General features: G+C 38.0%; 1 protein-coding gene across 6 annotated transcripts in view; it reads right to left on the bottom strand.

Moving 5' to 3' along the window:
* Positions 1-15,507, bottom strand: part of LOC147028968 (MAP/microtubule affinity-regulating kinase 4-like) — a 39,283-nt gene that overhangs the window by 15,266 nt on the left and 8,510 nt on the right. For all 6 annotated transcript variants that reach the window (XM_085879856.1, XM_085879855.1, XM_085879852.1 and 3 more), the window contains 6 exons: positions 11,003-11,089; positions 5,133-5,171; positions 4,742-4,790; positions 3,392-3,457; positions 549-619; positions 352-408 (listed from right to left, as the gene is read on the bottom strand). In XM_085879856.1, the coding sequence (XP_085735982.1) occupies positions 352-408; positions 549-619; positions 3,392-3,457; positions 4,742-4,790; positions 5,133-5,171; positions 11,003-11,089 (369 nt within the window). The remainder of the gene's footprint in view (positions 1-351; positions 409-548; positions 620-3,391; positions 3,458-4,741; positions 4,791-5,132; positions 5,172-11,002; positions 11,090-15,507) is intronic.

The following is a 15,507-nucleotide window of genomic DNA, read 5'->3' as shown; positions in this document are numbered from 1 at the left end:
AGTATGATGTAATACTGGTGCACAAACACAATGTTTCCTCCATAAACGTTTGAGAAAACAGAGTTCCTCTGTACTCGGTTTCACTGCACTTTGTCACAATTAACCGTGAGCTTGTCCAGTGAATTGCTGCAAATGTGTACCAATCTTTAAAAGGCCTCTGATGGTGCTCACTATCCTTGTTACACACACCCTCACACCAAGAAACTCAAATGAAACAATACCAGTAAAGCTTTCAATCATTTCTCAATAATTTTCCTCTTTCCCCACACAAAAACCTCTCCCAATCCACATCTTTAACTGATGTCCTTCTCAGACTGCATGATCCTCATGTTTTGTGCAGATTCATTTTACCTTTATGTCTCCATGCATGATGTTCTTACTGTGTATGTATCTCAATACACAAGCTGCCTGGAAAGAAAGGACTGACTTAAAGGGTGGATATGCAAATAGGAGTTTCACACAAATCTTGTTCATTTAAAATATGGTGTTTATAAACCACACAATAAACATCACAAACGACGAAGGCCGTCCACGGAGGCTCAGCTCACCTGATGAATAATAGGGCGCACCTGTTCCTCAGTCATGAGTGTACATTTCTCGAGATAATCATCCAGATCACCTGTGCAGATTAATCAGACAGATGCCATGAGTGACTGAAACATTTAAGTGAAATATACAGATTCGACAACAATCACGAAGAGCACTCGGGATTTTGGAGGATCACTGATGAGAGAGAAGAGTTTGTTGAGTCAAATGCAGGGAAAAGTGTTTTGGGGGACTGGGTTGGATGGTCACACTATCCATCCATGGTATATTACCAAAGCAAAGACATAATTGATTTTTCAACATTGAAGCCACTGTTGCCAAGTTGCCACCACTTTAGTGGCTCCTGATGCTTGTCTGTCTGACTCTATGATGAAGTAAGCCACTTTGCTATAAATGGGGTACTTCATTATTTTATCAATGTGTAAAATTATTACCCTCGTCAAAGGAGAGGGTATTGCATTTGGGTTCGTTTGTTTGTTTGTTTGTTCGTCTGTTTGTTTGTTTATCCGCACAGAAATTTAGTGGGTTTTTTTGCAACCGCTTGTCGGGTCAAAACGAAATTTTCATTGTAGGAGCGACTGCTCAAATAGAATGTTTCATTGATAATTATGATGTCATAGGTCACGTGGTGTGGTCGCCATGTTGGAAAAAAAAAATAAAAAACTTTGGACCTCTGTTTCTCTGAAACTGCACCAAGGAAAATAATTGAACCTTGGCACATGGCAAGTACTCCTCATGGGGAATACATGTGCTTTTTATGACGTCATAATTGCTGATGTAGAATGCAACATCTGATCAGTATGAAAAATGTTGAGGGTCATTTCGAGATAAAATGGTGCACAGAAATTTTTTGATGACATCATTGGTCACGTGATTCGGCAGTTACATTGTTCAAAAAAAAAAACCTTCAAAAATCTTCTTTTCTGAAGTGGCTGAACAGATCAAGGCGAAACTTCACACGTTTGACCGCTTATCGATGAAGAACAAAATTTTCACACATCGGACATCATAGGTCACATGGTTTGGCAGCCATATTTGATTTACCCTAAAACCTACAAATGTCTTCTCCTCCAGAACGGCTGGACAGATCGAGGGGAATCTTCCCCACAAGTGTTCCGCAAGCCATGGGTGTACAACTTTGTTATGGAATAATTGATATGTCACATGATTTGGCAGCCATATTGGATTGAAGAAAAATAGTGTATCATGTTTTCTCCGGAACTGCTGACTCAATCGATGTGAAATTTCAAATTTATGATCCAGTCGTGATGTAGAATATATGTTTTAAATTTCAACTTGATCGGACATGGCAGCCAGAATTAAATTTCAAGCAGCCAGAATTATTAAATTTTTTGATATGGGTTCTTTTTTATTATTTTTTTATTTTTTTTGAATCAGGTTCACTTGGCTGTGCCTGGATGAGTTTGAGGGTAGAGGAGTAGCAGCTGAAATGCAAATCCTATTTAGGTTCCTCCTGATGACTTCATCTTTGCTTTTTGCTTGTTTGGCTTCCTTCTGATTACTCCAATGCAGGACTGTACCTATTTGGTCTTCCATTTGATTTGAATTGAATTTATTTAAATCCCAATCTAAATTCAATTGAATCATAATTTTTAAAAAACGTCATTGCTCAGGATCAGGTGTCCGTTCAAAGCGTGGTTGCATCAAAATGGGACATCTTGGTACCCAGTCATCACTGCCAGCAGTTATAAATTGACCGTTCTGATGATGTTTCTTATTAATTACGAAACACACCAGTACACAAACACCACACAAAACAAGTCCTGGTGAGGGTCTGCAATCTCTGATTGCTCTTTTTCTTGTTTTGTTCGATATTACATGCCTCTAAATTGCCGTTTTGAAATTTCACCTGGAATCACATCATCCTGACCCATGAGCTCCGTTGGGAATACAAGACGGGACATTCTTTTTGATTCGATACAATATCGTGAAATCAATCCTTCAGAAATTGTGTGCGTCTGTGTGTCTGTCTGCGTAAAACTTGTCTGCGTGACTCCTTTTTTTTAGCAGACATTATGCAGCAATTATTACTTTCCTACAAAACGATAACTAAATACTCCCTGAATTAAGTTTATTTGCACAAGCAGCTTTGAATTAAATAATTGTTTGTTTCTCACCTTAAATGGAAAATTATGGAAAACAACAGGGTGATTGATGGGTGATAAGATGGTATGGAAAACAAGAACATCACTCATGACAGGATGGCATCATAAGCGCTTTTCAACAAATGCAGCATGGCAAGCCTGGTGTTGGCATAACGGTTCGGGTGGCTGGCTTCAGATCTTGGGATGTTGAGTTCAAGCCCCTGTTTTTTTTTTTCACCGTTGAATTAACACCAGGCAGATTGACTCATTCTGCTGCCTTTCCGAAGTCAGCAAAATTGGTAACAGGGGGCATTGCATTAGCAGCACAGTCGTGCCCTCAGAAAATGATGCAGCCAAGTAGCCAAAGGCTGCATACAAATAAATAAATAATCAAGCATGGCAAACCCTTTGAGAAAAGCTTAGTTTCAGCCAGGCTGAACAGAATAGAAGTTGGAAGTAAATTTAGATGCGATAAGCAGAATTGTAAGACATTGTTATTGATGCCGATGAAGTTTGGTGACCATCCATGAAGGAGTGAGAGACAAGATGGGAAACAAAAACAGACATCATGTTATTACTTATATTGATGTAGAATGTGCTTGAACAAGCTTCACCAAACGTAGCACTTACCAAAAGGTACACAACTCATTGCATAAATGACACGGCAAAGCCATATGTAATCCACAGTGAATTAGGAACAGACATCACACCTTAAGAAGAGAAGTTGTCAAGAAACATACCTCCAGGTGCAAGTTCCATCACCATGTACATCATTTCCTTCATCTTGTTAGCATCAAATATTCTAACTAGGTGGGGATGGCACAGTGCAGCATAAAGGAAACTATATAATGAGCAAAATGCATAATTAAAAAGTTCACATTACATTGAATACATCAATGAAGTGAAGAGTAACTTCATGATGAGAACCATAAGTTATGGTGAGGCCTTCAAATGCCCCCTATCCCCTCCACCCCCATTTTTCCTGTGAATGATGTGGCATATCTACTGAGATACTCAGCATTAAGTTCCACATAAAGCATGTTCTGGACATTCCTTCGAATGGGAAAGTAGTTTGTATCCGTACAACTTGTGTACCTTGGTATTGAAATGTCCTGCTGTGGATCTACTGGATGCAGAGTGACGAAATCTTAAGACCCATGAGATCATCAATTATCATGCTCTTATAATTGTCATGTGACCCTGAGTCCTTGGAACACCTGTACTGAGCCATTATCATTCTCATGAGACCGTGGATCCTTCGACACCCCCAGTGCAGAGCAACTGGCCTCAGACCCCCGAGAGGTGTGGACAACACAAAATGGTCGACTTTTTAGAAAGATACAAAGGGTCCACAATTCAGATAGGTCCTCAGGGTGGGTTTGCAGGATCCATAAGCAGACTCTATGGCACAGTGGTTAAAGTGTCCACTCTGAGTCTGGGAGGTCAGTGATCGAAACCCAGCCACGTCATACCAAAGACTTTAACAATGGTACATGCTGCTTCCTTGCTTGACACTTAGCACTTAAAAGGACAGAGCATTGATAAACAGCCATAGGTTGGCAATACTAGGGGTCTTTAACATTCTTCAGCTAATGCTAGGAGATGTAAGATCCAGCATAATATGTATCCGAGGGACGGAGAACTTTGTGGTGCAACGCCCTGCCTGTGAAGCATCTATCTTACAATTTATAATCAGGTCGGGAATCGAATCCAGACTAGGTAGCTCCAAGATAAGTGAACCACCTCTGCACGATTCAGTAATCCTATTACTTAATGATTTCATAAAATATGTTGTAAAAAAAAATCTTCTTTGAGACATCATTCTTTTGGTCTGTGTGAGAAAAAAAGTTTGCTGAACCAGGGATAGAAGTAAACTCGTTAGTTGAGCCATTTTTTATGATATATACCAAACAATAAACGGAAATACCAAAGTATTTATTCAAATTTTCTGCAATTATTTTATGAAAAAAAACATTTCAAAGACCAACGGTTATGAAGTCCACTTGTCAGTGAATACCGGTGATGACACAAGCAGAACATCAGCAGAATGATGATTACAATTTGTCCATTGAAATGAAACCCTCACTTACTGATGTTTGGATGATTTAATGAAGACATTATTGAGACTTCTTTTGAAAACTGCAAAAAAGAGAAAGAGAGAGCAATGTTTGTAATAAAGGAACATCATGTGAAATGAAATGAACTCATCTGATAGCCCACGTCCTTGTGTATCAGCTTTCCTCGAGTTTTATGCTCGGTGTGCACACAAAGCTGTTTGAATGACTCAATGGGGTGTCAGACCAAATATAATGGGAGAGTTTGTTTTCTGGAATGGATTCTTGATCCTACTTTGTGTGAGAAACCAGAAATTTTGTTTTTTAAAGACACAACTGAACGACTACACAGTACTACCATAACTACAACTTCCCCGGTCATTCCAACCTCATTGCGGGGTCGACAAGGGGAAGAACAAATACTCACTTTGTTCCAGTCACCGTTGAGGGAAACTTTCAGAGCAAACTAGAAGAGAAAGACAAGTAAAAGTCTGTCATTAATAGGTACATAGCTTTGAGGGATATTATTTACAACAATCGACTTCTCACAAGTATCGTGCATACGTTGCTAAATCACCAAAACATGGTGACATGTTCATCCAATGGTAACAGTCAAACATGGCATCAGGCTCTATCAACAAAAGGTACAGTAAGGTATAGCAAAAAGGGGAGTTTGTAAATGCATGAAGGTTTAACAAAAAAAAATCCAGGTGAACTTTGTTGCATTTATACTCATTTTAATGCAATTCACAGCCCATAGCAAAGTACGGGAAGGACTTGATGGTAAAATGGTAAACTCTTGATACACCTTAGCCCCACTCCCCACCCCGCAGTCTTGAAAGAAAAGGACACGGTCGGGGTCTGCGAGCAGCAAATTTGATTGGTGATGATGATGTAAAATGCCGTATGATGTTGTCCAAGTTCCATTACATGGAATGGCTTTGAAAGTGCCAAAAAGGTGATTTGTGTTCTCCAGAAAAAAAAAAAAACATTGGGGGGAAATTTACCGTCATTGATACAGCATCTTTTACACCACCTTACTCAATATGTTACATTAGTTCTTAATGTCTGTGGTTTGTGTCCTATATGACGTCCTTAAAAACACAATGTTTTCTGTTTGGAATGATTTTTTATTTTGTTAGACTGCCAGACAGACAAAGTGTAAAAAATAATTTTTTTAAAAATCACAACCATGTCTGAAGGAAGTGGTTTAGTTTGGCATGTTTAACATGAAATAGGCAAAGCCATGAAACAAATGAAACCCTTTAGAACTTCCCTTATGAATTATCCTTCATCCTTACCCTTAAGAATTACCCTTTAGAATTACCATTATAATTACCCTTTCCAATCACCCTTTAGAATTACACTTTAGAATGACCTTTTAGAATGACCTTTACAATCACCCTTATAATTACCCTTTACAATCACCTTTAAGAAATACCTTTGAGAATCACCCTTTAGAATTACCCTTTATAATCACCCTTTGGAAAAATCCTTTAGCATTACCATTTTAATTACCCTTTACAATCACGCTTAATAATTACCATTGAGAATCACCCTTGAGAATCACCATTTAGAATTACCCTTTAGATTCACCCTTGAGAATTACCATTATAATTACCCTTTAGAATTACCCTTTACAATTACCCACAAGAATTACCATTATAATTACCCTTTACAATTACCCATGAGAATTACCCTTTGGAATCACCCTTTAGAATTACACTTTGGAATCACCCTTTGGAATTACCCTTTGGAATCACCCTTTGGAATCACCCTTTGGAATCACCCTTTGGAATTACCCTTGAGAATCACCCTTGAGAATTACCATTATAATAACTCTTTAGAATCACCCTTTAGAATTACCTTTATAATTACCATTTAGAATTACCCTTTATAATCACCGTTTATAATTACCTTTTGGAATTATGCTTTACAATCACCCTTTAGAATTACCTTTAGAATCACCCATGAGAATTACCCTTCAGAATTACCTTTTACAATCACTCTTAATAATTACGTTTTAGAATTACCCTTTAGAATTACTCTTTGGAATCACCCTTTAGAATTACCCTTTGGAATTACCCTTAAGAATTACCCTTTAGAATTACTCTTTGGAATCACGCTTTGGAATCACCCTTTGGAATTACCCTTTAGAATTACCCTTTAGAATTACCCTTGAGAATCACCATTATAATTGCCCTTTAGAATCACCCTTTAGAATTACCTTTACAATCACCCTTTAAAATTACCCTTTAGAATCACCCATGAGAATCACCCTTTATAATTACCTTTTGGAATTACCCTTCAGAATCACCCTTTAGAATTACCCTTTAGAATTACCTTTTGGAATTATCCTTTACAATCACCCTTGAGAATTATCCTTTACAATCACCCTTTAGAATTACCCTTTTGCAATCACCCTTTAGAATTACCCTTTCGAATTACCTTTTGGAATTGCCCTATAGAATTACCCTTTACAATTACCCTATAGAATTACCCTTTAGAATTATCCTTGAGAATCACCCTTGAGAATTACCCATGAGAATTACCCTTGACAATTACCCATTAGAATCACTCTTTAGAATTACCCATGAGAATTACCCTTTACAATTACCCTTTAGAATCACCCTTTTGAATCAGACTTAAAATCACCCTTTCGAATAACCCTTTGGAATCACCCTTTGGAATTACCCTTTAGCATTGGCATTATAATTACCCTTTAGAATACCCTTTAGAACCCTTTAGAATTACCCTTTAGAATTAGCCTTCATAATTACCTTTTGGAATTACCCTTTAGAATCACCCTTTAGAATCATCCTTGGGAATCAACCTTTAGAATCACCCTTTAGAATCATCCTTTAAAATTACCCTTTGGAATTATCCTTTAGAATTACCCTTTAGAATTACCCTTTAGAATCACCCTTGAGAATCACTCTTGGGAATTTTCCTTGGGAATTACCCTTTAGAATCACCCTTTCGAATTTGCATTATAATTACCCTTTATAATCACCCATTAGAATCACCCTTTAGAATCACCCTTAACAATCACCCTTAACAATCACCCTTAACAATCACCCTTTAGAATCACCCTTTAGAACTACCCTTTGGAATCACCCTTTACAATCACCCTTTAGAATTACCCTTTAGAATCACCCTTTTGAATTACCCTTCAGAATTACAATCACAATCACCCTTGAGAATTACTCTTCAGAATTACCATTATAATCACCCTTTAGAATTACCCTTTAGAATCACCCTTTTGAATTACCCTTCAGAATTACCATTAAGAATTAGCCTTCAGAATTACCCTTTAGAATTACCCTTTTGAATTACCCTTCAGAATTACAATCACAATCACCCTTGAGAATTACTCTTCAGAATTACCATTATAATCACCCTTTAGAATTACCCTTTAGAATCACGCTTTGGAATCACCCGTTAGCATTATCCACAAGAATTAGCATTATAATTACCCTTTAGAATTACCTTTGAGAATTACCCTTTAGAATTACCCTTTAGAATCACCCTTTAAAATCATCTTTCAGAATCATACTTTACAATCACCCTTTACAATCACCCTTTAGAACTACCCTTTGCAATCACCCTTGAGAATCACCCTTTGGAATCACCGTTTAGAATTACCCACAAGATATAGCATTAGAATCACAGTTTAGAATCACCCATTCGAATCACCCTGAAGAACCCTTTAGAATTACCAATTAGAATCACCCTTTAGAAATACCCTTTGGAATTACCCTTTTGGAATTACCCTTTAGAATTACCCTTCAAAATTATCCTTTAGAATTACCTTTTAGATTCACCCTGAAGAATCACCCTTTATAATTGCTCTTTGGAATTACCCTTTGGAATTACCCTTTCGAATCACCATTTATAATTACCATTTGGAATCACTCTTTAGAATCACCCTTTGGAATTACCCTTTAGAATTACCCTTTAGAATCACCCTCAACAATCACCCTTTAGAATCACCCTTTAGAATTACCCTTTGGAATCACCCTTTACAATCACCCTTTAGAATCACCCTTTAGAATTACCCTTTAGAATCACCCTTGAGAATCACCCTTTAGAATCACCCTTTTGAATTACCCTTCAGAATTACCATTTAGAATTAGCCTTCAGAATTACCCTTCAGAATTCCCATTTTGAATTACCCTTCAGAATTACCATCACAATCACCCTTGAGAATTACTCTTCAGAATTACCATTATAATCACCCTTTAGAATTACCCTTTACAATTACCCTTGAGAATCACCTTTCAGAATTACCATTATAATTACCCTTTACAATTACCTTTTAGACTGACCTTTTGGAATCACCTATTAGAAATACCATTATAATTACCCCCTTACAATCACCCTTTAGAATAACCTTTGATAATTACCCTTTGGAATTACCCTTTAGAATCACCCTTTAAAATCACCCTTGAGAATAATCCTTTACAATTACCCTTGAGAATCACCCTTGAGAATTTCCATTATAATTCCCCTTTAGAATCACACTTTGGAATCACCCTTTTGCATTACCCACAAGAATTAGCATTATAATCACCCTTTAGAATTACCTTTGAGAATTAACCTTTAGAATTACCCTTTAGAATCACCCTTTAAAATCATCTTTCAGAATCATCCTTTACAATCACCCTTGACAATCACCCTTTAGAATTACCCTTTACAATCACCCTTGAGAATCACCCTTTGGAATCACCATTTCGAATTACCCACAATAGTTTGCATTAGAATCACCCTTTAGAATCACCCATTAGAATCACCCTGAAAAACCCTTTAGAATCACCAATTTGAATCACCCTTTAGAAATACCCTTTGGAATTACCCTTTTGGAATTACTCTTTAGAATTACCCTTCAAAATTACCCTTTGGAATTACCTTTTAGATTCACCCTTAAGAATCACCCTTTATAATTGCCTTTTGGAATTACCCTTTGGAATTACCCTTTCGAATCACCTTTTATAATGACCTTTTGGAATCACTCTTTCGAATTACCCTTCAGAATCACCTTTTATATTTTCCTTTTAGAATTGCCCCTTGGAATTACCCTTTAAAATTACCCTTTCGAATCACCCTTTAAAATTACCCTTCAGAATCACCCTTTAGAATTACCTTTTAGAATTATCCTTTAGCATTACATTTTGGAATTACCTTTTAGAATTACCCTTTTGAATCGCACTTTAGAATTACCCTTCAGAATCACCCTTTAAAATGACCCTTTAAAATTACCCTTTGAATCACCCTTTGGAATCAGCCTTTAGAATTACCTTTTAGAATTACCCTTTAGAATTACCTATTAGAATCACCCTTTTAGAATCACCCTGAAGAATTACTCTTTAGAATTACCTTTTGGAATCACCCTAAAGAATTACCTTTTAGAATTACCCTTTAGAAATACGCTTTATAATTACCTTTTAGAATCACCCTTTAGAATTTCCCTTAAGAATGACACTTTCGAATTACCTTTTGGAATTACCTTTAAATTTCCTTTGGCATTACCTTTTGGCATCACCTTTTAGAATTATCCTTTAGCATTACATTTTGGAATTACCTTTTAGAATTACCCTTTTGAATTGCACTTCAGAATCACCCTTTAGAATCACCATTTAGCATTACCCTTTAGAATTACTGTTTGAATCACCCTTTGGAATCAGCCTTTGGAATTCCCCTTAAGAATCAGCCTTTATAATTACCTTTTAGAATTACCCTTTAAAATTACCTTTTAGAATTACCCTTTAGAATTACCTATTAGAATCACCCTTAAGAATTACCTTTTAGAATTACCTTTTAGAATTACCCTTTAGAATTACCTTTTAGAATTCCCCTTTATAATTACCTTTAAGAATCACCCTTTATAATTACCTTTCAGAATCACCCTTTAGAATTTCCCTTTAGAATGATACTTTGGAATTACCTTTAAAATTTCCCTTTCGAATTACCTTTTGGAATCACCTTTTGGAATTACCTTTTAAATTACCTTTAGCATTACCTTTTAGAATTAACTTTTTGAATCACCCTTTTGAATTATACTTTGGAATTACCCTTTGGAATAACCCTTTAGAATTACCCTTTGGATTTACCCTTTTGAATTAAACATGGTGGGTTAGAAAGGTCTTCTTCTTCATTTTTGACGAACCCCACTTTGTGTTTTGTGTGCGTGGGTTAATGAATGAATTTACAGGTACAGTTAGAGTAGATTTTTGATTAACCCTTCCTGAACACGAAGCACTTTTACACTTTAAAGCTTCACACCTCACTTTTCCGTACCTCAGCATTGGAGTAGATATGCCTTGCCTGATAAACGGTTCCGAAGGTTCCTTGCCCGAGCTTCTTGATGAGCTCATAGTTCTGGATCTAAACACAAAGTGTAAGAAAACGTAATTGTCTGTAAAACACCAGATAAAGAGTGTTCACAATTTTGTTTTTTTTAATATATATTTCTCAATATCATATCACCTTAATAATCCAGTTGTTATATTCTTGTTCTATCTTGCTTATGGTAGTCTAGCTGCCGGGGTGGCTATCATTTCTTGGAAGCGTGTTAGTGTCGCTGATGCAGTGCCCCTCTACCAATACACACTGGTACTTATTTCGCCGACCTCGGAAGGATGACAGGCTGAGTCAACCCCCTGGTGTATTAATTCAGTGGCCAACAGGGCTTGAACTCAAGACCCTAGGATCCCAAGTTGCCACCCTAATCACGAAGCCAACACCAGGCTTACAGTTTTTACATTGAAAGAAACAATAAAAATACCACAGAGAAACGTTATCAATTAAATGATTTGGTCACATCTAAGACTCCAACTGTAGGGGACGTGATCGAATTGTCGAGGTGGTTAGAGACAATATGCGGTATTAGTGGGCCAACGTGGTAAACTGTACACGCACCAAAAATAGGTGCGTGGTAAACGTTTTTTTTTTAAATTACATGGTCGATTACATTTATATTATTACATTTTTTTTGTTACACAGAACAAATCAGGACACAACATAACAAAGGGAAAAGCAGGAGAAAGGAGAAAACACCAGCATGGCAGAGGGAGAACAGACACAATCAGACGAGGGATGTAGATAACAATGAGGGGTAAGGGAAAACACAAAGGGTGCTCAATTTGCATACACAAACAAAATTGTGTTTGACCAGTTTGATTTTGTCAAGGTCTGAGGAGAGGGAAGAGGTTGCTGCCCGTCTGTCAGAAGGATGAGAGAAGTCATGGCTGAGAATGGAATCAATGAGATAAAGAGGGCTTTCCAGAGTCAGAGAGATCATTGATGAAGATTAGGAATAAGATGGCGCCTCGACACTGCCTTGGGTAATCCCGCATTGAGAGGGACAGAAGAAGAAAGGGTTTCATTGAAAGTCACTCGTTGACGATAAGGGTGGAGGAAGTCAGTCATCCAAGAGTGGAGTTGGCCTTGAATTCCATAGGCAGACAATCTTCAGAGCAAGCAAAGATGCCAGAATTTATGTCCAGAGAGAGGTCCTCATCTCATGTCTGATATTGAGGTCTTCCACCATTGTTGGGAGAGTAGAAGCAGCATGTCCAAGGTAAAGTGACGAGGTCTGAATCTGAATTGATGACATGAGATGAGGCTGTTGGAGAAAATGAATGATTTTATGTCAACTGCAATGATGGATTGCATTACTTTGCTGATGATGGGAAGAATAGTAAGCTCATTGGGCTGCAATTAAGGGGATCTGCTTTTGCTCCTTTTTATGTAGTTCTGTGATGTTGGCTGATTTCCAATTTCGCAGAAGGACAGAGGAGACCAGCGGTCCTGAAGTGTGAACATAAATAAATAAATATATAAATAATTAAAACCGCAAATGTCAAAACGGGTCACACTTTATGACTGGCGAATACACGGGGTCCGTGTATAGCCAATCCACGATTAGCGGGGTCCAACAGTATATAATAGAATGGACATGCTGGTCATTTCCAACGGTGGAACGTGAAACTTGTGGCGGCCATCTTGGAGTACCTAATCCCGACTGTGACATCATCGATCGGGCAAGTTTTGTGCTGAAGATCTGAGATGTTTTCCATCCAAAAACATCAAATTTTCGGGATCATGGCATAAATATAAACCCTCAATGGCGTTGTGTACCACTCTTCGGATCAGATGGGTAACCCGTGGAGTATTTGTGTCACATTTCACTCGTTATCCTTCGTGAACGAATTCCACGTGAATACTCCACTTGTGGCCCATTGGATATCAATAGAGTGCTCCACAATGCTCATTACGTTCTCTATATACAGGGTGTCCCCAAGAAAATGACATCATTTGAAACTTGAATATCTAAGTAACTACATGTCCCAGGCAAACAAAAGTAAATCGGCTTCATGTTGAACAATACAATATTTATTTATTAAAATTTGAGAAAGAGATTCAGAGGGATGTAGATTTTATAACCGTTTTCTCAAAACTTCACAAATGTTCAATATGCGCATCGCCTGTGACACGACACACGTCAAGTCGGTGGTCCAGCTACTGCCAAACACGCTGTAGCATGCCTTGCGTAACATTCTCCAGCGCCTCAGTGATTCTCTGCTTAAGTTCCTCTGGGCTTGTAGGAAGAGAGGGATATAGACTAGTCCTTTCACATAGCCCCATAGAAAAAAAATCACAAGGCGTCAAGTCAGGTGAATGGGGTGGCCATTTCAACAGCACATTGTCATTATCACTGGCATGCCCAATCCATCTTCCTGGTACATTCTCATTGAGATAAGAATTAAACATTCAACCTAGTTAGTTTTTACACATTTTGTTAAAATTTGCGATCATTTGAGCGAGAATTAGCTATGTTATTAGACTACAAAATGATGTCATTTTTTTAGGGACACCCTGTACAGTATATCTCGATGGGAAAGCCATCAAACTGATTTTCATATAATGGACCCGAGTGGCTCTGACGGTCAGTCTCAAAATAATCCGGCCAGCAATAAGGGAGAAGAGGCAAAAAAAAAAGCTGAAATAACTGACCGATGGACATTGTCATCCTTTTGTAATGGCTCCTTTAACCTTACAATATATTGTTATGGATCCGGGGTCTGGGTTTATCACGAGAGAACTCCTCGGATCTCGATCCGACCTCTGGTCCCGAGGCCGCCTGACACAGATAACTCTGCTATCCGACGTGTTGCGAGGCAACCATGGCCTCTGATTAGAACCTCTGCATCCAACAGGGTTTTTGCCCCTTCCTTTTTCTTTTGTAACTTTTTGAAATAATTTTCTTTGATTAAGATCCCAAATTAGAACAGCAACAAGGTCATAAACAAAGCAAAATCACAGCAGCAGATTTTTTTTAGCTCATGGTATGTATCGAAAACTAAATAAATAAAGTATTAACAAATCTATTATATCGAAGTCGAAGTGCGTGTCCGTGCATCGGCGTCTGCTTTCGGTGCTGTTTTTGCTTTTCCAGCCTGTGTTCGAATCCCGAACCAGCTACAAACTGTCATCCTGGTGTTTTACAGAGAGGGTGATTTATCAATGTGTGTGCCATCCCTCCGATGGCCGTTAAACTGGGCATCCCAACACCGATAACAGTTGGTGGACATTAAAGATCCCACAATGTCCTTTGCAAAGAGTCAGCAAGCTATTGCCAACACCCTGGGCAAATTACCAATTCCTGTCTAACCTTTGTCGAACGTCGTGCCTGACCAGCCGGTTCATGAAAGATTTGAGTGTCGTTATCGTCATTGGAAGACATCGTCATCATACAGACTCCAAGATGGCTTCCAAAAATGATGTGCTGAACACCAGCATGTCCGCTCTAATGTATCTACAGTGCCTATAGAAAGTCTACACCCCTTTCAAAATTTTCACCTTTTTGTTGCCTTATCACCTGGAATTAAATTTCATTAAATCAGACTTTTTCCACCTTTTATTTTAACATCGTAACCCACAACTTCCAAGTGAAAAACAAATTCTACAAAATTCAGAAAATTAATTAAAATACAAAACTCGAATATTTTGGTTGGATAAGTGTCCACCCCCCTTATAATAGCAATTGTAAATTAGCTCAGGTGTAATCAATAATCTTCAAAATCACACAAGTTAATTGGCCTCTACCCATGTTAAATTGTAGTGATTCTGATTATTTAAGAATAAAATCAGCTGTTCCTGCAGGTTTCCTCTGCTGGGAAGTACACTTCACAGCAAACATTCAACGATGAGCACCAAAGAGCTTTTTAAATACCCCCCGGGATAAAGTTGTGGAAAGGCCCAGATCAGGGGATGGCTATAAAAATATTTCAAACGCCTTGAATATCCTTTGGAGCACAGTCAAGACAATAATTTAGAAATGGAAGGTGTATCGTACGACCAAGAGCCTGCCTAGATCAGGCCGTCCCTCCAAACTGAATGCCCAAGCAAGGAGGAGACTGATCAGAGAGGTCAACAAGAGACCAATTGCAACTTTGAAAGAGCTACATGCCTTTTTGGTAAAGACTGGTCACTGTTTGAATGTGTCAATAATATCCCAAGCACTCCACAAGTCTTGCCTGTACGGTAAGGTGGCAAGTAGTAAGCCATTATTCAAAAAGCCCACCTTGAGTCCCATTTGAAGTATGCAAAAAAACACTTCGGAGGTTCTGAAAATGTGGCAAAAAGTTTTGTGGTCTGATGAAACAAAGATGTAACTTTTTGGCCGAAATGTAAAGTGTGACGTTTGGCATATAACCAATACAGCACAACACCCAAAGAACACCATCCCTACTGTGAAGCATGGTGGTGGCAGTATCATGTTCTGGAGATGTTTCTCATTA

Source organism: Eptatretus burgeri, chromosome 4 (assembly GCF_056783735.1).
Source record: "Eptatretus burgeri isolate ZD-2024b chromosome 4, Ebu_testis_v1, whole genome shotgun sequence".
NCBI classification, from domain to species: domain Eukaryota; kingdom Metazoa; phylum Chordata; class Myxini; order Myxiniformes; family Myxinidae; genus Eptatretus; species Eptatretus burgeri.
Note: the sequence above shows the minus strand (reverse complement) of the source record. Positions and strands in the feature narration are given on the sequence as shown.